Raw genomic sequence first — 19,859 nt, 5'->3', positions numbered from 1 at the left:
GTTACGGCAGCATTCCCGCCCTCTTTGGATGTTGGGTGTCCATCCCTGCAGCTCCTTCCCAAATCCTTCTTTTCCCCTTTGGTTCATCTATGCTTGCAGCAGCGGACCCCATCTGGCGCAGTTACTCCAGGGCGACCTAGCTAGCGCCCCCTCCAGGATTGTGTTGGGAGCACGCACGGTTTGCAGACTCCCACAGCAGGTAGCAGCAAAAGGCTTGGTGGCTGTGATGGTGCAGTGAGCCGGTTGTCAACAGATAGTGCAGCTGCGGCCCTGTGAAAGAGGGCCGGCGAGTACGCAGCCCAGGTACTGCCCCTTCTCGGTGACGTCGCTACAGCCTGTTATAAAGACCTCGGGCGCAGCCTGCCAAGGTTCTGCTAACTCCCAAGCTGAGCAGGACTTGAGCCAAGAGGCGCCTGCAAAGCTGCAGGCGGCGGCGGCGGCAGCGGCGGCGGCGGTAATGAAAGCAGAGGAAAAAAATCTCCAGCTGGACCCAGGGCCCCAGAATCCCGGCCATAGACTCTGACTTTTACAGGTCGTGCTGTGACTAATACCTCCCAGCCTTATCTTCGCCCCCAAGTCCTCACGCAGCATAGGGCTTTGCCTTTCTCGCTACAGGCAGGAAGAACAGCACTTGGAAGCAGCAGCAGGTGCAGTAAGGTGGGGGGGGTGTCTCCTGCCTCCTGGAACCCTGACCCGTGGAATTTCTTTCTCTGTTCCAGCTCAACGCGGGAGAGACGCTGTTTGCAGATTACAGAACTCAAGTGCTTCCTGAAGCTTAAAAGTGGAGGAATTCAAAGCCAAGGATATACAGCACATCTAGAAGATTTTATTTGAGCGTCAAGTCTTCTTGTAAGGAAGGGGTTCTGTCCAGAAAGCGCCTACGAGCCCTCCCGTCTGGGTTAAACAGGGCTTTTTGACCTCAGGCGCTGGCTCAGGACCCTGCTGCAAAAGGGTCTGTGTGTGTATAGAGAGAAGGGCTTAATCACTTAGCAGAAGAATGGATAACGTCCTCCCAGTGGACTCAGACCTCTTTCCAAACATCTCCACCAACATCTCGGAGCCTAACCAGTTTGTGCAGCCAGCCTGGCAAATTGTCCTTTGGGCAGCTGCCTACACTGTCATCGTGGTGACCTCCGTGGTGGGCAATGTGGTGGTTATGTGGATCATCTTGGCCCACAAGAGAATGAGGACAGTTACTAACTACTTCCTGGTGAACCTGGCCTTCGCAGAGGCCTCCATGGCTGCATTCAATACTGTGGTGAACTTCACCTACGCAGTCCACAATGAGTGGTACTATGGCCTGTTCTACTGCAAATTCCACAACTTCTTCCCCATTGCTGCTGTCTTTGCCAGTATTTACTCCATGACGGCTGTGGCCTTCGATAGGTGAGCTTGACCTTTGTGGAAAAAGGGAAAAAGTATCTTTAAAGGAAGATAGCATTGCTATGGAGCTTCAGGGTGGAATAGTGCATGGTTCAAGGTGGAGATTGACCACTTGTACCACTGGATTTGTACTGACAGCTAGCCGAGTCAGTTGTTGATGGGGGATTTTAATCTTATCTGATGCTTTTCTTTTCTATCTCTCTTTCCTTTTCTACTCCTTTCCATTTTTCTCTTTTCCATTACATGTACATATGTGTGTACAATCACTCAGTTGTGTCCGACTCTTTGCAACCCCATGGATTGTAGCCCGCCAGGCCCCTCTGTCCATGGGATTTTCCAGGCAAGAATACTGGAGTGGGTTGCCGTTCTCTTCTCCAGTGCATTGTTCCCACATAGGGAGTGAACTTGCATCTCCTGCATTGGCAGGTAGATTCTTTACCACTGAGCCGCCTGGAAACATCCCTCCCCCCTTTTTTTCTTCATTTAACTCTTTTTTTCCCCTTCTCCACTCATCTCCCTGACATTTTTCCTTTCAACTCCTGCTTTGCTTCTTTCCATATATTCCTTCTGTCTTCTGCCTTTACAGCCTAAAGGGGATACCTAGGGTATAGCCAAGGGTCTGGCCCCTGACTGGGGTACTGTGAATCCTTGCAGGGCTGCTCTTCTGCTGTTCAACCTTTGGATGCTTTCCAATTTTGAGTACATGTAGGCAAAATTCCTCATTTTCACTTTTTCCTGAAGATTCAGGGGCTTTTTGCTCCCGTCTTACCCCTCTAATATTATTTGGATGTTAAGAGCATTCCATTAGAATCATAAAATGCAGAATTCTAATTAAGCTCTGTCTATGCTGTTAGGAGTTCTCATTCAGGAATGAGAGGCAGCTATGTTGTTCTTAAGGAACTCCACATATAGGGATCCAGGAGTTTTTCAAAATTTCTCTTGCCATGTAAGGTCAATGTTTTTAGACTGTCTGTATCCATAGAGAAACATGCTTGGCAAAGGCAATCAAAGGCAACTGAGAGCTTTTTCCTGCATTCGACAGGCTAGGGTTCCAGAAGCTGATTAATAGTGAAAATGCTGGCATTTTCAAGTGGGTCCTAAGGTGGCATGATGGAAAAGTAATTATTAGAGCATAGCTCTATTTGTATTGACTTTTTGTGAGTACCCTAGGTCTCTAATGTGTATATCTATAGGTTCACAAGTGTTAAATGTTTACCTAGGATGTGGAGGTATGCTTAAAACACCTGCCACTGTGATTTTGAAATGGGTCCTTCTGATGGCCTTGCTGAGATAAATAAATATGAGAAACCCAAAGAAGAAGCTATGAGAAAAGCTTCAAAAATTTTTTCCCAAAATTATTGAACTCTTTTGCATAAAATTTATAATTGATTTGAGCGGATTCTATAGCCAAATCTCTTTTTAAATCAGAGGAAACTATGTTTCTTTTGCAGTGATATCCAAATGCTGATTTTTAAATTCCCTTTATGCAACTCTTATGTGCTTAATATGTAATGTGAAAAATAAATTATGGTGAGTCAATTTATATTTTAAATGTAGGAGAGGAACCAATTACTCAAAGTGGTACTGAAATGAATTTTTTTGAGAATGTCTCTCTTACGCTACTCTGGTTTTTAGATATTTGTTTTGCTGGATGTCAGATACACCTGTAAGTCTTTCTGCAGTGACTGCTCCCTTAACTTCTCAGCCCCCTTAAACTTAGAAAACTCACAGCATGATGCATAACTGATGCAGTGAAGCCTGATGCCATTTCAGCTTTACACATACTATCTTGATTATCCCTAACTTAGAGGGAAAGTTGGTATTTTTACTTCATTGGGTACTTGTGAGCTCAAGGGAGACCCGACAGTCAGTGTGAGCCCAAGCATTCAGTAGCTGATGGAGCCCCAGCAGACAGCTCTCCTGCTCTGGCTTATACAGCAATGACATGCTCCATAGCTCTTCTCTTTCTCTTTGCGCTTAGAAGGTGAGGGGTAGGATTCAGGGTCAAGGTCTTCACAGTGGGTTGCGAAAGGAGCCTGATTTTGGCTGCCTTGACTCTGACATCTCAGACTCCACTGTTTGTCACTAGGCAAACTACACACAGGACCCTGACTCCCTGTGACACCCTCAGTAAGATCAGAAGGTCTCTGGTGTCAGAGCTGAGGGAAATGACAAGAAATGCCACTTGTGCCTGATGTGCAGGTTATCAACGGCATGCTCAGGGTTAGAGTTCAAGGAGAGTTAGGGATGCTGCCTCAAGGCTGTGTCTCTAGGTTCTCCAATGCTCCTTTTGGCTTTCCTTGCTCAGCCTCGTGAGCAGAGTGAATTAATCCCCTTAGGCCCTCCAGTGAATCTAGCTCCCCTACAGGCATGGTCATCAATTCTTTCCCTAGAGTGTTTTAGAGAGGAAGAGGCCTCCATATGAATGATCTCTTCTTTACTCCGCCATGGCGATGCAGACTTGGAGGAAATGTTAAATTACCTTTTTGTATGCTCCTTGAATTTTTAACAGATCATCTTTGAATTATCTTAAAAAATAAAAGCAACATGGTTTTCCTGGTTGTAAAATTAAACCTCGTTCATGAAGAACATAGACACAAAAATGCAAATCACCCACGACTCCACCATGCAAAAGTAACACCTGTTAACATTTGAATTTCTCTTTTTATGACTATTTCATTACATTATTGAAGTAAGATTCTAGGTAATTTGGTAGGTTATTTTTTTCCATTGATATTAATGGAAAACATGAATAATATTTTCTCATGTTATTAACACTCTTCAGTAACATAATGGTAGTGGCTTCCTCTTAATATTATTCCATTACATGAATATGCTATTACTACTTTAACCATCTCCCTACTGTTGAGAATCTGCTAATTCTGTATGATAATTTTATTTTGTTTTCTTGATTGTTTCCTTAGGGTAGATTCCCAGAAATAAAATTACTGGGCCAAATGAAATGAGATTTTAAAGAATGCTTCTTCCTAATTTTAAAGGATTCTAAACCCTGGGCAGAGCAAGGAGCGTGTCTTTTCTGTTTTGTTTACTTTTATCTCCTCAGAATGAAGAAGAGTACTTGGTACTTAGCAGTCACTATATGCTTACTGATTAAATGAATGAGCAAATAAAATAATACATGCTCCTATAAAAACATTTGGAAGAACATTATCAATGGCACCCTCAGGGTTTATAACTATTTTCAAGGTAGTCAGGCCTCAAGGCTGTATTTCCAAGACCTCCATTTTAAAAAGTGTAAACAATCTACCATTCCAATACAGAAAACTAGATATAGGTCTGGAACGCTATACTTACTTTTTTGTGTTACTTATGCCACATAGAGTCACTCATATTCAATATACATTTTGGATCATAATAAAAACAGTTTCAATGGTTGTTTTTTTGTGTGTGTTTTGTTTTGTTTCATTTTCCAAATCAGGAAATAGTTTTCAAAATAAGATTTTTAAAGGATGCATTATATTGCATAGCTATAATCATTTATTTAATCATTCTTCTATTTTTAGATGTATATTGTTTCCATTTTGAATGATTACAGGTAACTGTGAAATTAATATTCTTGACAGAAATCTGAGAGCATCCCTTGTTCTTTTCATAGAATAAACTCCTGAAAATTGAATAGCTGGGTCAAACTGTCTTGGTAAACTTTGCCCAATTTCCTTCTAGAAACAAAGTGTAGGCAGAGAAAAAGACTTGAGCTGCAGATGGTAGAACTGATTTCAGTCTTTCCTGTAAACTTTCCATAGAGTGAAGGGAGAGGAACAGAGAGAGATAATGAGAGTCCCTTCAGAAAGAATATCCATTTACTGAAGGCAATGGTTACCTAGAATTTTTTAACGTTGCAGAGACAAATATACTAAATAATATTAGGTTTACTAATTAAACTCCAACAAATACCAAGGATTTTTCTTTTTAAAACTCTGTAATTTCTCCCACTCAAAACAAAATTTTAAAATTCGTATTTTAAAAACTAAAAGGTATGTGTGTGATGTTTCATGAAATTGGAAGTTGGAAGACACTGAGAGGGGCACCTTCACTCCTCCAGAGCCAGTGACGATGACTGGTTCCAGTTCTGTGAAGCAGCATCCAAGAAGAGAGGAGGGGGAACCAATCCTTAAGCCCCACAAGAAGGGCAGTAGAAGCGAATGGGAACCTGACTTGGAACCCAGCTCACAGCAGCCAGAGGCTCAGAAAAGTGCTAGTCTGATAACACTGTTTCTTTACCTGGCAGGGGCTGTTTTAATTTCAGCAAATGAAAGGTAAATGTTGCTTACTTCTCAGACTGGGTCTAAATAGATATATTGTATTTGAGTGAAAGAAAACATCCAAATGATGATGGTCTCTGGACAATATGAAATTTGTTCAGGACCAAAAAAATATTTCCTCATATAGGGGTAACGATTGAAGGTAAAAGAGGGAATGAACTCTCTGAGAGATGAAAAGAGGAACCAAGACATGCATAAATAACAAAACTCTGCTTACTGATTCCCTGGTCTCGATCCCACTCCCAGTCGTACTCAGCTACAAGTCTAAATAGCCTGCTTCCCAAGGCTCTGCTAGACCTGCAGTCTGTCCTTGAACCTCACCTTGGTGACAGACTTGGATCCCATTGTATATCTCAGGGCAGTCCTTCTCCATCACACCCAGAGGCAAGTCTTTCCACTAATTTATTTTTTTTTAATTTAAATTTATTTATTTTAATTGGAGGCTAATTACTTTACAATATTGTATTGGTTTTGCCATACATCAACATGAATCTGCCACGGGTATACACGTGTTCCCCATCCTGAACCCCACTCCCACCTCCCTCCCCGTACCATCCCTCTGGGTCATCCCAGTGCACCAGCCCCAAGCATTAGATAGATCTTACAGTCCATGACTAAGCACCCAGGTGTTGCTGAGAATATTCATTCACTAGAAGTTCATCCCTGGTAACTGATCCTGTCTTTTCAAATCATGAATCTTGAATATAAGGGTCGATACAGACCTTCTTGAGTTTTTTACATCTTGGATGAACCATTTGGCTGCAGGACCTTTCCTGGAGAGGTCTGCTGCCCACCTGCTTTGGAGTTGCCCCACTGCCCCTGCCACATCCTTTCCCAAATCATAGGAGCCCCCAGGGTCCTGAATGGTCGAAGCCCTTGTTTTGGTGGGGGTGGGGGGTTGGCTGTCAGAAACATATATGGGTTCAACTGGGGGAAAATAAAGAGTAATTTTCAATGTAAAAGCACATCATAGGACCACTTGACTACTATTACTGTTGTTCAATTAGAAAATAGTAGAATAAAGATTGTAAGCGAGAAACACTCACTGTTAAACTGGAAAAAGATCTCCAGTCCATCAAGGGATGGTGCCACCAGGTACGTGGTTCCTGAATCAGGGCCTCATGCTTTCCCTCAAAGGGCTTATGATACATAATGATTTAAAGGTAACTATAACATAAGGTGTTACATGATAGGTTTCATAAGTATTGTACAAATTCTATAGGAGTGAGGAGGCAGGAGGTAATCTAGCAGTGATGATCAAGAAAGGCTTCAAAAGGTGATAACTGATTTGAGCCTTGAAGATTGTATAAGATTTTTAAAGAAGATGTTAAGGAAAGGTGATATTTTAGGTAAAACAAACTATACAACAGCAATATGGAAATAAAAAGTTGCGAAGTATTTGGGGAGAATGACAGCCTGACTCAATTTGAGTGAATTCACAAGTGAATCAAGAAATGGATGGAGGAGTTGGTCAGAAGAAAATGAGTATAGTTTTTGTTGGATTTTATGTGAAAATATAATGATAAGTTTGAAATGCCCAACAAGCAATTTGAGAGGTGGGGCTAGAGAAGATCCTAGGGAAACAAAATCTATATTTAGGAATTTTCTGAACAGATGGCTTATTGGAAATTTGAAAGTAGAGAATATCTCTTTTACCTATATATGTTTCCGGAAAAGAAGCCAGGGATTCATGGAAATGTTCTACCAGGTATTAGAAGGGAAAAAATAAGAAACAGAGAGGTAGTGGAATAATCAGAATACGTGGAGTGACAAAAATTAAGAGAAGTGAGTTATGATGGGTTATATTATAGTGTCATTAGAATCCAAGGATGATGACATTAGTTTTGGCAATTAGAGAACATTGGTGAGCTGTTAGAGACAGTGTCAGCACAGGATGAAGTGGGGGTGGGGGGTGGATAAAATTAGATGCAATGAGGGAAATGGCCTCTTATTCATCCATTTGTCCATTCAGCAAAGCTTTATTGAGCACTTACTATGTACCAGATGCTAATGCAGAAAAATATTGCCTTTGCCCATCTGCTCTCAATCTTCAACTATCAACAAAGTTACGAACACCGTTATAACCCAATGCAGTTAGTACCACGCAGAGGGCGTTCAGAGACAAAGGAATGGTCTACCCTTGGGAATGTGGGAAAGGCTTAGAGTAAAATAAAGAAAAGGAAGAGGAGGGGAAGAGGAAATAAACAGCAAAGTACAGAGAAAACAATGCGAAGTTTGGGTTTTTAAAATAAACTTCAAGAGCATTGGATTGGGGATCATCATAATGATTTAGTCATGTTTGTCACCTGGAAACTAGAAAGAGGATTTTATATTAATACAGTTTATAATGGTACCTTATGGGGCATGTTCTCCAATACACTGTCTCATCTAAGCCTCGATACCAATGGGGATTTTGTTTCTACTTTGGATAGACTATTAAAAACAATTTCTTTTAGCATCATCCTCATGCTCGCCACTCCCTAGTAACTTGGAGACCCATGCAACTTGCATTCATGTGCGTTAGACATCTGCCTGTACGCTCCTGCTCAAGGTGGCTTTTGAAATCCATATAGTCTAAGGAAAGTGATATAAGGGTCCTACTGTTTCAGAGAGGATGTTAGAGCCCTTTTAACAAATTTTCACTCAAATAATAATTCAACCCCACAACCTTCTAGATAGCATCATTGTAAGAAGATCAAATTCTGCTTAAATATTTTACTCAAGTTGTCTCATTTGTTAAATTCATTCCATTTTGAAGCTTTATAAAATCATTCCTTTTGTTGAAAGAATAATGACCCTGATTTGGGGCTGCCCTTACTAATATAATGCCTCTTCCCTGTGGCCATATCTCTGATAGATCCATCCTGAAGCTTCTCTATTTTGGTTAACTGTCCCTAGTTCCTTCATCTTTCCATCCTCATTGTCTCTACTTGCTATTCCCATTTGCTCAAGTCAAAGTCGCTCAGACGTGTCCGACTGTTTGTGACCCCATGGACTATACAGTCCGTGGAATTCTCCAGGCCAGAATACTGGAGTGGATAGCCTTTCCCTTCTCCAGGGGATCTTCCCAACCCAAGGATCAAACCCAGGTCTTCTGCATTGCAGGCTGATTCTTTACCGGTTGAAGCATCAGGGAAGCCCTGTGGTCCTTTTAACTGAGAGTTTAAATAATGCCCAGAACTGAGCATTACCCTATTACCGTTACCTTGTCCAGATCCGCCTGCTACAGGGCTGGTGTACTACCTCTTGACTTTGTCTTCTTAGACTTAGTTCAGGCACTGCCTCTACTAAGAAGCTGACCTTAATCTGCAGGTCTAGTGAGGTGTCCTTCCTGTGTATTCCTGTCATTCATGCAGGATATTTGTATATCGTTTATGCAACTCTCTGTAACTTGTTGATCTTTCCCACACCCTCCCACCCACTAAATTGCAAGCACCATGAAAATAGGAATACTTTATCTGGTTTCCTGTTACCTGGCACAGAATAGGAACTTATTAAAGTGTGTATATAGTGGTTGATATGACTGTACTTCTCTTCTGCATGCACCAACCAAAATCTGAAAACCAGACATCAGACAGACTTCAAAGCACACCTATGATCCTATGCCTTGAAGAAAAGAAAAATCAGACCAAATTTCTGTCTACCATGATGTTTTGCTCCAAAATAGAAAACTTTTGGTTTCAAACCCCTGTTCAAGAATAACTACATGTTCTAATTCACCTGTCTCTTCCAGACTTCACTTGACTGGTCCCCACTGGATTCCCAACCCACACCCTGTCCCCAACAGGTATTATACCCCAGAAGAATACCTTTGATTGAGAGAGGTGTTTATCCTTTCTACCTTGGTGTTTATCCTTTCTCCTTTAGCTCCAATCTATCAAGGCATACTGAAAACTCTGAGATATTTCATGGACGCTTTTGTGGTCTGTTGCCATCACACTGGCTTTTTCTTCAACATCCTTGCTAGCAAGAGGGTGTTTTACTTGTCTCTGCTTTACTTGTCTTTCCTGAGGCAGGACCAGCAAAATCTGTCCTCCATCCAGCCCTCCAAGTGCTATATCTACAGTATTTGTTGAACACCTAGACTATACCATATTAAAATACCATCACAGACACAGGAACATTTCAGCAGAGTGGCCTAAGGAAGTCATAGACCTTGAGGACAGACTGGGAAACTGACTTACTTTAGAAACTGATTTGCCACCTTTAGAAGCTGTGTTTCCAACTTTCGGAAGGACTATGAGAAATGCTGGACTGGAAGAAACACAAGCCGGAATCAAGATTGCCCGGAGAAATATCAATAACCTCACATATGCAGATGACACCACCCTTATGGCTGAAAGTGAGGAGGAACTCAAAAGCCTCTTGATGAAAGTGAAAGTGGAGAGTGAAAAAATTGGCTTAAAGCTCAACATTCAGAAAACGAAGATCATGGCATCCGGTCCCACCACTTCATGGGAAATAGATGGGGAAACAGTGGAAACAGTGTCAGATTTTATTTTTCTGGGCTCCAAAATCACTACAGATGGTGACTGCAGCCATGAAATTAAAAGATGCATACTCCTTGGAAGGAAAGTTATGACCAATCTAGATAGCATATTCAAAAGCAGAGACATTACTTTGCCAACAAAGGTTCATCTAGTCAAGGCTATGGTTTTTCCTGTCGTCATGTATGGATGTAAGAGTTGGACTGTGAAGAAGGCTGAGCGCCAAAGAATTGATGCTTTTGAACTGTGGTGTTGGAGAAGACTCTTGAGAGTCCCTTGGACTGCAAAGAGATCCAACCAGTCCATTCTGAAGGAGATCAGCCCTGGGATTTCTTTGGAAGGAATGATGCTAAAGCTGAAACTCCAGTACTTTGGCCACTTCATGCAAAGAGTTGACTCATTGGAAAAGTCTCTGATGCTGGGAGGGATTGGGGGCAGGAGGAGAAGGGGACAACAGAGGATGAGATGGCTGGATGGCATCACTGACTCGATGGACGTGAGTCTGAGTGAACTCCGGGAGTTGGTGATGGACAGGGAGGCCTGGTGTGCTGCGATTCATGGGGTCGCAAAGAGTCGGACATGACTGAGCAACTGATCTGATCTGATCTGATGAAGCTCTACGGATAAGGAAACCCAGGGATGAAAAGATGCTTTAATGGCTTTAATGACAGCCATGTGACATAAACCTCAGTGTGAGTGTTAATGTGTGAACTGCCCATTTAATATTTGGGACTCTCCGTGGAGTGCATTTCATGTCTTTCACATATGAATGTCTTTCAATAACCTTACATCTGACTTTTGATAATGGAGTTCAGTGTAGGAAAGATTCCAACAGTGGTTCTATACTTACTAGCTATGTGAATATGGGCAAGATACTTAACCTCTCTGGGCCTCAATTTTCCCATCTGATAAAAAGGATATTAATACAAGTTACCCTGTGGAGTATTGTTGCAAGGAGAGAGGGAAAAGGAAAGGAATGGAACTGCATGAAAAGTTCCTAATCTGCAATCTCTAATAACCCACGACACACCATTATTCTGTCACAGCATCCTCTTGGAGGCTTTCTACATCAGGTGTAACAGCAGCAAGATGAAACATTTATATCTTTCCCCTCTCCCCCCATAAATATAAACTATAAAATACTTCTAATTGAGTCAGCAAACCTGTTTCCAAATGCCATCCAGCATCCTTCCCATCTGTGGAGATGCACATACTCTTTACTAGAGCCAAGTATTTGGATATTATATACAGCTGACTCTTGAATGTCAGGAGTTTGAATTGCATGAGTCCATTCAATTTTTTCAATAGTAAATAATATAGTTCTACACCGTCAGTGATTGATTGAACCCACAAATATGGAGGAATAGAGGGCAGGCTATAAATAATACTGTGGATTTTCAAGGCTTGGTGCCTCTAATCCCTGCGTTGTCCAAGAGTTAACCATGTTACAGCCCAGAAAAACCAAATCATTTTCTTTTATACCATCTCCAAAATTACATGTCACATCCCGCATCCTACATGTCCCAGAGACACCACCCTCACACTAAGCTTCATTTGTGTGTTATATGTTTGAGGGAGAACTTAGTCATACCAAAGAACTTTAACTTGCTGCTTGTGTTTCACTGATATTCAATTTGTTAAGTTGTGTTTCTTTTGCCTTTGAACACTTCTCAGTCTTCGAAGTTTTCTTATAAATCTAGGTTGCATGTGTTAAATATCAACTTTCTCTTGTCCTGTGACCAATGCTCCATTTGGTGTTATTTTTCTATTGCTAAGTCATGTTTGACTCTCTGCGGCCGCATGAACTGCAGCAAGTCAGGCTTCCCGGTCTTTCTCCTGGAGTTTGCTCAAACTCACGTCCATTGAATCAGTGACACCATCCAACCATCTCGTTCTCTGTCATCCCTTCTCCTTTTGTCCCCAATCTTTCCCAGCATTAGGGTCTTTTCCAGTGAGTCGGTTCTTCACATCAAGTGGCCAAAGTGTTGGAGCTTCAGCTCCAATGAATATTCTTCCAATGAATATTCAGGGATAATTTCCTTTAGGATAGACTGGTTTAATCTCTTTGCTGTACAAGGGAGTCTCAAGAGTTTTCTCTAGTATCACAGTTGGAAAGCATCAATTCTTCAGCACTCAGCTTTCCTTCTGGTCCACCTTTCATATCTGTACATGACAACTGGTAAAACCATAGCTTTGACTATGTGGAACTTTTTTTGACAAAGTAATATCTCTGCTTTTTAATATGCTGTCTAGCTTTGTCATAGTTTTTCTTCCAAGGAGCCAGCGTCTTTTAATTTTGTGGCTGCAGTCACCGTCCACATTGATTTTGGAGGCCAAGAATGTGAAATCTGACACTGTTTCCACTTTTACCCTATCTATTTGCTATGAAGTGGTAGGACCAGATGCCATGGTCTTCATTTTTAACTGTTAAGTTTTAAGCCAACTTTTTCACTCTCTTCTTTCACCTTCATCAAGAAGCTCCTTAGTTCCTCTTCACTTTCTGCCATTAAAGTGGTAGCATCTGCATATATGAGGTTGTTGATATTTCTACAGGCAATCTTGATTCCAGCTGGTGAGTCCCCCAGCCCAACATTTCATATGATGTACTCTGCATATAAGTTAAATAAGCAAGGTGACAATATGCAGCCTTGATGTACTCCTTTCCCAATTTGGAACCAGTCTGTTCCACATCCCGTTCTAACTGTTGCTTCTGGTCCTGCATATAGGTTCCTTAGGAGGCAGGTAATGTGGTTTGCCTCCACATTATGAATATTCCTGCCTCCTCCTTTAAGAATATTCCATAGTTTGTTGTGATTCACACAGTCAAAGGCTTTAGCGTAGTCAATGAAGCAGAAGTAGATGTTTTTTTGGAATTCCCTTGCTTTTTCTATGATCCAGCAGATATTGGCAATTTGATCTCTGGTTCCTCTGCCTTTTCCAATTCTAGTTTCTACATCTGGAAGTTATCAGTTCACATACTACTGAACCCTAGCTTGAAGGATTTTGAGCATAATCTTGCTAGTATGTGAAATGAGTGCAATTGTATGGTAATTTGAACATCCCTTGGCATTGCCCTTCTTTGGGATTGGAATGAAAACTGACCTTCCCCAGTCCTGTGGCCACTGCTGAGTTTTCCACATTTGCTGGCATATTGAGTGCAGCACTTTAACAGCATCGTCTTTTAGGATTTGAAATAGTTCAGCTAGAATTTCATCACTTTCACTAACTTATTCATAGTAATGCTTCTTAAAGCCCATTTGACTTCACACTCCAGGATGTCTGGCTCTAAGTGAGTGACCACACCATCATGGTTATCTGGGCCATTAAGAGATTTTTCGTACAGATGTTCTGTGTATTCTTGCCATTTCTTCTTAATCTCTTCTGCTTCTGTTAGGTCCTTGTCATTTTTGTCCTTTTTTTGTGTCTATCTTTATATGAAATATTTCCTTGGTGTCTCCAGTTTTCTTAAAGAGATCTCTAGTCTTTCCCATTCTACTTTTTTCCTCTATTTCCCTACATTATTCACTTAAGAAAGCTTTCTTATCTCTCCTTGCTATTCTCTGGAATTCTGCTTCAATTGGGTATATCATTAAGCAGAAAGTATTATATGTTTAATGTACACAGACATATAAACAGAAAAACTAGATATCCTATGGTTTCATGATAAAAAATTAAAATGTTCTGAATCAGGTATTACGAGATAAACTTACAAGTTTATAAACAATAGCTGCAATAGTTAAATTCACTTGCTCAGATAGTTAAGGCTTTACTATTTGTAGTAAGACTTTTAAGATATATATTTTCCTTGGTAGATCCTAAGGAAGCTGAGAATTAGCTTTGGGGTGATGGAACCTTTCCGGTAGTTTGAGTTTCAAAAGGCTTTCTCCTTTCATTTCCTTCAGTCTCAGGTTTTACCTGATTGAGCTCCTTTAACTCAGCCTCAGGTTATTGTGCGCAATATTTGCATTTCTGATTTACAGAGATTTGCAAGACAAAGACGGAGACAGTTGTTTTATTTCCCCCTAAGAACTGGTCTGCCACTAAATGATATTAAAAGAATGATTTGCCCAACAATATTTAAAAAAAATTTTTTTTTATATCCGTGAGAAAATTTTCAACTAAACTGCAAATCGAGGGTTCTATTTGCTACAAAGTTAGGCTTCAATTTATCATGCCTTCAAAAGTTAGCACAAGACTTTCAACAAAGACCCTCTTAAGCCCATAGCTAAAATCACTAATATTATCTTTATTACCCCCCGAATATGAGCTTTCAATTTTAATTTCATATTATGAGGGTTCAGGTAACACTGCTAGTTTCTTTTGGTATGTTTAATTAATGTTGTTAAGGGGCAGATTTATATGCCCTGTCTTATAATATCAGGCAGGGGAAGCATTCCCCAATGAGATTCATAATATTTATCCTACATTATAATTAGGCACAAGAGATGTAACCATCTTATATAAATCCATTTAAATATACCAGTTTATATAAATTTTCATTGTGCCAATTATTATACCTTCAACTTTTGTTTCCATTAGAATCCCATCAGCAAGTTTTTTTCCAGTCTTAAAAGATGCATGTGTTTATGTATATACGTATACATGTGACATATTTTGTTGTTTACTTGCTAAGTCATGTCTGACTCTTTTGCTATCCCATGGCCTCTAGCCTGCCAGGTTCCTCTGTTCATGGAATTCTCCAGGCAAGAATACTGAAGTGAATAGACATTCCCTTCTCCAGGGGATCTTCTCTACCCGGGGATTGAACCTGCATCTCCTGCATCGGCAGGCAGATTCTGTACCACTGAGCCACCAGGGAAGCCCATGGAACATACATATCTAAGTATATATATGGGATGTACTTGACTGGTGCCCTTTAATGCTGGGGACTAATGGGAGGTTTCCTTTTGGTTCATTCAACTGTAGTGCTGTTGCCATAAAACCTTGGCTTCCTCTGCCTCTGAAGTTGAATAAAAATTACAGAGAAAGAATTTGGAAGAAACAGAAAGATGACTTAAATCTTCAACCTACTGGGAGAGAACACAGTAGGCTCGTGCCTCAGGAACTGTGGCCCGCCTCCTCTGAGAGCTGAGAGACTGCATGTAGCCGGGGTCTCATGGTCTTAGAGTAAATGATAGGATCAAAGTAATGAAAGTCTTGCGTTCTTCTTCTTGTTTTGTTTCAAAAGTCATAGCTGGCATCAGGTAACCCAGTAATTGGGTTTGTCTTCCTCTGGTGTATTGTACTATGGCTTTCTTTCTGAAATGAAAAAAGAAAGAAAACTACAAGGGAAAGCTGTCATAAAGGTAAGCTCCAGGTACAGGATGTAATTAGCATAGAGTTAAAGGGTAATAGGTGCAGGATATAACTCATGCAGAGTTAGGGAGGTGATAGGTGCTGGTAGCAGTTTATATAGTAGCAGATTGGTTTTGAGAAAAGCAAACTTAGTTACAGACTACAGATTAGGAACAGTTAAAGTAAAAACAAGTGATCAGGCCTGCTCACTGTTCTCTGTATCTTCTTTGTTCTCAGGAAAGGGAAAGAAACAAAAGAAAAGCTCATTCCTCTTTTTTTCTATTTCACTGCAACAAATTCCCTCTGTTAGTTTATTCCCTCCATATCAATGCAGGAGGGGAAATAGGTATCATTCTTGCTTGGCTGAGGACAGAACCTTAGTTTTGCTCAATTTGATGATCACCAGCTCTTGGACCCAGGGGCTCATCTATCTCTTACTTCAAATTTCCCTATTTGAACCCCAAGAAATCTTTATTAGGAGGATGAGGGATAATAGTCTGTCTTCTGTAGCTTCTTCAGGCTGGCACATGATTCATAGACCCCACCTAGGTGGGGTCATGGAATTCTTGCCCTGTTCATTAAGGGGCTGCAGGGTGGGTTTTGTAGTTATTCCTGCAGGATCTGTTCTGAGGAGCGGCTGTAATGTCTGCATCATTGTTGCCTTGAATTGAGTCTGTTGTAGTCTGGAGGAGACAAAACTTAACAAGTGGTTTAAAAAAAGACAGAGGCCAATGATCAGTAAAAGAATTACTGCAACTAGTTAGGGGTCAGAGAAGGAGTAATAACCAAGTTACATTTGATAACAATTTTGATTATTGTCACAATAGAGTCAGTGCTTGGGTTATCCTGTACAAACAAATGGAGACATTTGGAATCAGTAGATGGAGGAGTGACAACCAGATATTAATAGACAAAATAGATCTTATTTCTTTTTAGGAATATAGGCCTGATTCCTAATCTAGACTTAACACTTTGAGGAGATGTAGCCAGTTGTCTCGGTTCATCCAAGTAGGTTTTAACCTTTAATGTGGCTATTGGTCACTACATATGTGTTTTTTCTTTTTGCTAACATGTGATCTAAAGCAACTTCATCATCTAAACATAGAAGATGTACATGGGGAAACCTTTCAAAGGTAAGACTGTAGTCACCAGCTACTAGCAGACATTGCTTTGAGAATGCCTTATGGCACTCCAAGGCTGACACAGCTCAGAAAACTCAGCTTCTTAACAATACAAGGGCTTGTCTGAAATCACACCATAGTGTCACCTATTTATTTCCTTAGATGTCTGAACAACACTCTCTTTTGACTTTTAATAGTAATTTTCCCCTTAATGGCCAAAGCAGCCATCACTGTCATTGATGTTAGCATTTCTCTAGGTACGAGAAGATGTAAGAACCAGAGCCCATAAAATCTTCTCTTAAAAGTATCTTTCTGAAGGCCTATTCTACCAGTTTTTCCAGAGCACAGAGGGCCTCATTCCTGATCTCCACCAGGATATCCTTTCAGGGGGTATTCATGGTCGGTAGATGTAGTGACCATGATTTAATCTTTGTAGAGGTAGATGGTGAATGCCAATTTCCAGTTGGAAGAGCCTCTTCTGGGTCATAAATTTGACCATAGTTTGGGGAGCATTTCATGACAGTTTTGTCCCACGGTGCTAGGAATCTCATTCCCAAATCTGGTGATTTCATTGACAGGGCACTCAATGCTCTGTTACTGGTTTAGTCCATGAAACAGTATTCAAAATTCTCTGGGCTACCTGTGCTTATTAGTCCCTTGTGGTCCAGGAAAATATTCATTTTTGTTGCTTCTTCCCATATCTAGAGTTACACTGTTACAATCATTGATCTCATACAGAACTACATATCTAATCAACTGCTTCAAGTCACCTAGTTATCATTATTATCCTGCTTACACACTGGGTACTGTAAGAGACAATAATTTTATAAAATAGGCAGGATATAAGTAATGTAGCTAGTGACATTGGCAAAGTCATAGTGTAGCAGGGAGACAAAAGCATAAACAGTTTGAAAACAAAGAACAAGTTATAACAATGACTAGAATGACTAACTATAATCCAGTTTGCAGTAAACCATCAAGTCCATAGGAAAGCCAGTTGGAGAAGCCAAATTCTGGCAGGAACAGGTAGAGAGAAAAACATAAATTTTTCATCTTTGTTTACAAAGGCATACTTTATCAATTTGTTGTAAGCCACAGCATAAGAGAAAAGGTTTTTCTGAAAAACAAAGATTCAAGCTAGTATATTTTCCAAAGTCATAAAGTTATAAATCATATTCATCAGTTCATTCAGTTCCAGATTGATCCTGTTGATCTAGATGAAGTGATCAAGTTTTCTATCAGAATTTTGTCAGTGGTATTTTTGTCAGTTCAGTGGTATTTTCTAGAGACTGTCAGAAACTTACATTTGCTTAGAAAGTTCTTTTTATGAGTCTTCTTGAAAATCTTCATTTTTGTAACAGCATCAATATAAATTAATTGTCTGTAAAGGACAAAACTTAAAATAGCATGGCTATTTGATGAGCAGGAAATTTGGATATTTCCATAACATATAGCAAAGAGTGAAAAAGCTGGCTTAAAACTCAACATTAAAAAAACCCAAAAACTAAGATCATGGCATCCAGTCCCATCACTTCATGGCAAATAGAAAGGGAATAAAGTGGAAATAGTGACAGATTTATTTTCTTGGGTTCCAAAATCACTGCAGATGGTGACTGCAGCCATGAAATTAAAAGATGTTTTCTGCTTGGGAGGAAAGCTATGACAAATCTAGAAAGTGTATTAAAAAGCAAGGACTTCACTTTGCTGACAAATGTCTGTCTAGTCAAGGCTATGGTTTTTCCAGTAGTCATGTATGGATGATGAGAGTTGGACCATAAAGAAGGCTGAGCACTGAGGAATTGGTGCTTTCAAATTGTGGTGCTGGAGAAAACTCTTGAGAGTCCCTTAAGCTTCAAGGAGATCAAACCAGTCACTGCTAAAGGAAATCAACCCTGAATATTCATTGGAAGCACTGATGTTGAAGGTAAAGCTTCAATACTTTGGCCACCTGATGGGAAGAGGCAACTCACCGGAAAAGATCCTGATGTTGGGAAAGACTGAAGGCAAAAGGAGAAGGGAGTGGTAGAGGATGAGATGAATAGATAGCATCACTGACTCAATGGACATGAATTCAAGCAAACTCTAGGAGATAGTGGAGGACAAATGAGTCTAGTGTGCTTCAGTTCAGAGGGTGGCAAAGAGTTGAACATGACTTAGCAACTAAATAACAGCAACAAATAACATTTTATGTTAACAACTAGAATGAGGACTGATAACATATATTATATATAAATTCTGAAATATCTATATTAATGACATTTATCCATACACTGTAGCCTAAAGTTCACCTCCAATCATTTGGCAATGCTTATGAATTTAAAATACCAAATAAACTTAAACATTCCTCCCTAAGATGTCTCAGAGATGTTTCTTTGAAGCATCCCAGAGTCAGCTGAAGGTTAAAATAGCTTTAGTTAGATTTGACACTTGGGAAGTTTGTTAGGACTATCAAAAAGTTTTAAAACAAAACAGGGTCATAGGTCACTGAAACAATACTTTTTTAACCAAAGCCACAAAATGTTTAAAAGAAAACAAATGCGAATCATTCAAAGGCACAGAAATACACACAATATCTTATCAAAGAGGAGCACTTCTAACATAGAGAAATCAAATTCCAGTCTTGCAATAGCTTACTTAACAAAATCCATTAACTTAGTTAACTCCAATCTAAATTTCGTTGATCCTGACCATGTATGAAACTTCTTCCTCCTCATCATTTTCTGTATCCACCCTGTCTCTCATTTTCCATCCAAATAAAGTCAACCAGATCATTCTTTTTTCTCACTAAAATATCCTTTCATTCCTCATACCTTCTTTACTGAAAATATACACTTTCAGTAAGCACTTTCAGTCTCTTACTGTACACTGAAATGTCTGTTATTCCACTAGCTTTAATTATATGTTTAAATTAGAATCTTCAACTCTTAAGACCCTAATTTTTAATGAAAGCTAAGAAGTAAGCAATTATGAACTCTCTTTTACATTTGCATTCTATAGATTGGTAAGCACAAATATCAGTGATAATTTCTTAAAACACCTGCTTTCTGATAGAGAAGAACAACTCAGGCTAACACCAAATATTTTCATTTATATTCCTAAATATGTTAATTTCTCTGTTTAGTAATTGATATTTCAGTATCCTCTAGCTAGTTAATAAACTTCCATCACTTAAATTAACATAACTCTAGAACTTAAGGTTACAAAGTACCTGGAAAGATCATCTTAAACAGACATTTCTAAAATACAATTATTTAATGGTTTACCCCAAATCTCTTATCTCATTTACATTT

At 39.9% G+C, this 19,859-nt stretch overlaps 1 protein-coding gene across 1 annotated transcript in view; it reads left to right on the top strand.

The window, feature by feature from the left end:
* Window positions 1–384: 384 nt before the first annotated feature.
* The window catches only part of TACR1 (tachykinin receptor 1), a 180,078-nt gene continuing 160,603 nt past the window's right edge, over window positions 385–19,859 (top strand). The window contains exons 1-2 of the mRNA XM_005906748.2: window positions 385–647; window positions 720–1,386. Of these exons, the coding sequence (XP_005906810.1) occupies window positions 998–1,386 (389 nt within the window). The 5' untranslated portion in view covers window positions 385–647; window positions 720–997. The remainder of the gene's footprint in view (window positions 648–719; window positions 1,387–19,859) is intronic.

The sequence above is a fragment of the Bos mutus genome, chromosome 11 (genome assembly GCF_027580195.1).
Source record: "Bos mutus isolate GX-2022 chromosome 11, NWIPB_WYAK_1.1, whole genome shotgun sequence".
NCBI classification, from domain to species: Eukaryota; Metazoa; Chordata; class Mammalia; order Artiodactyla; family Bovidae; genus Bos; species Bos mutus.
Note: the sequence above shows the minus strand (reverse complement) of the source record. Positions and strands in the feature narration are given on the sequence as shown.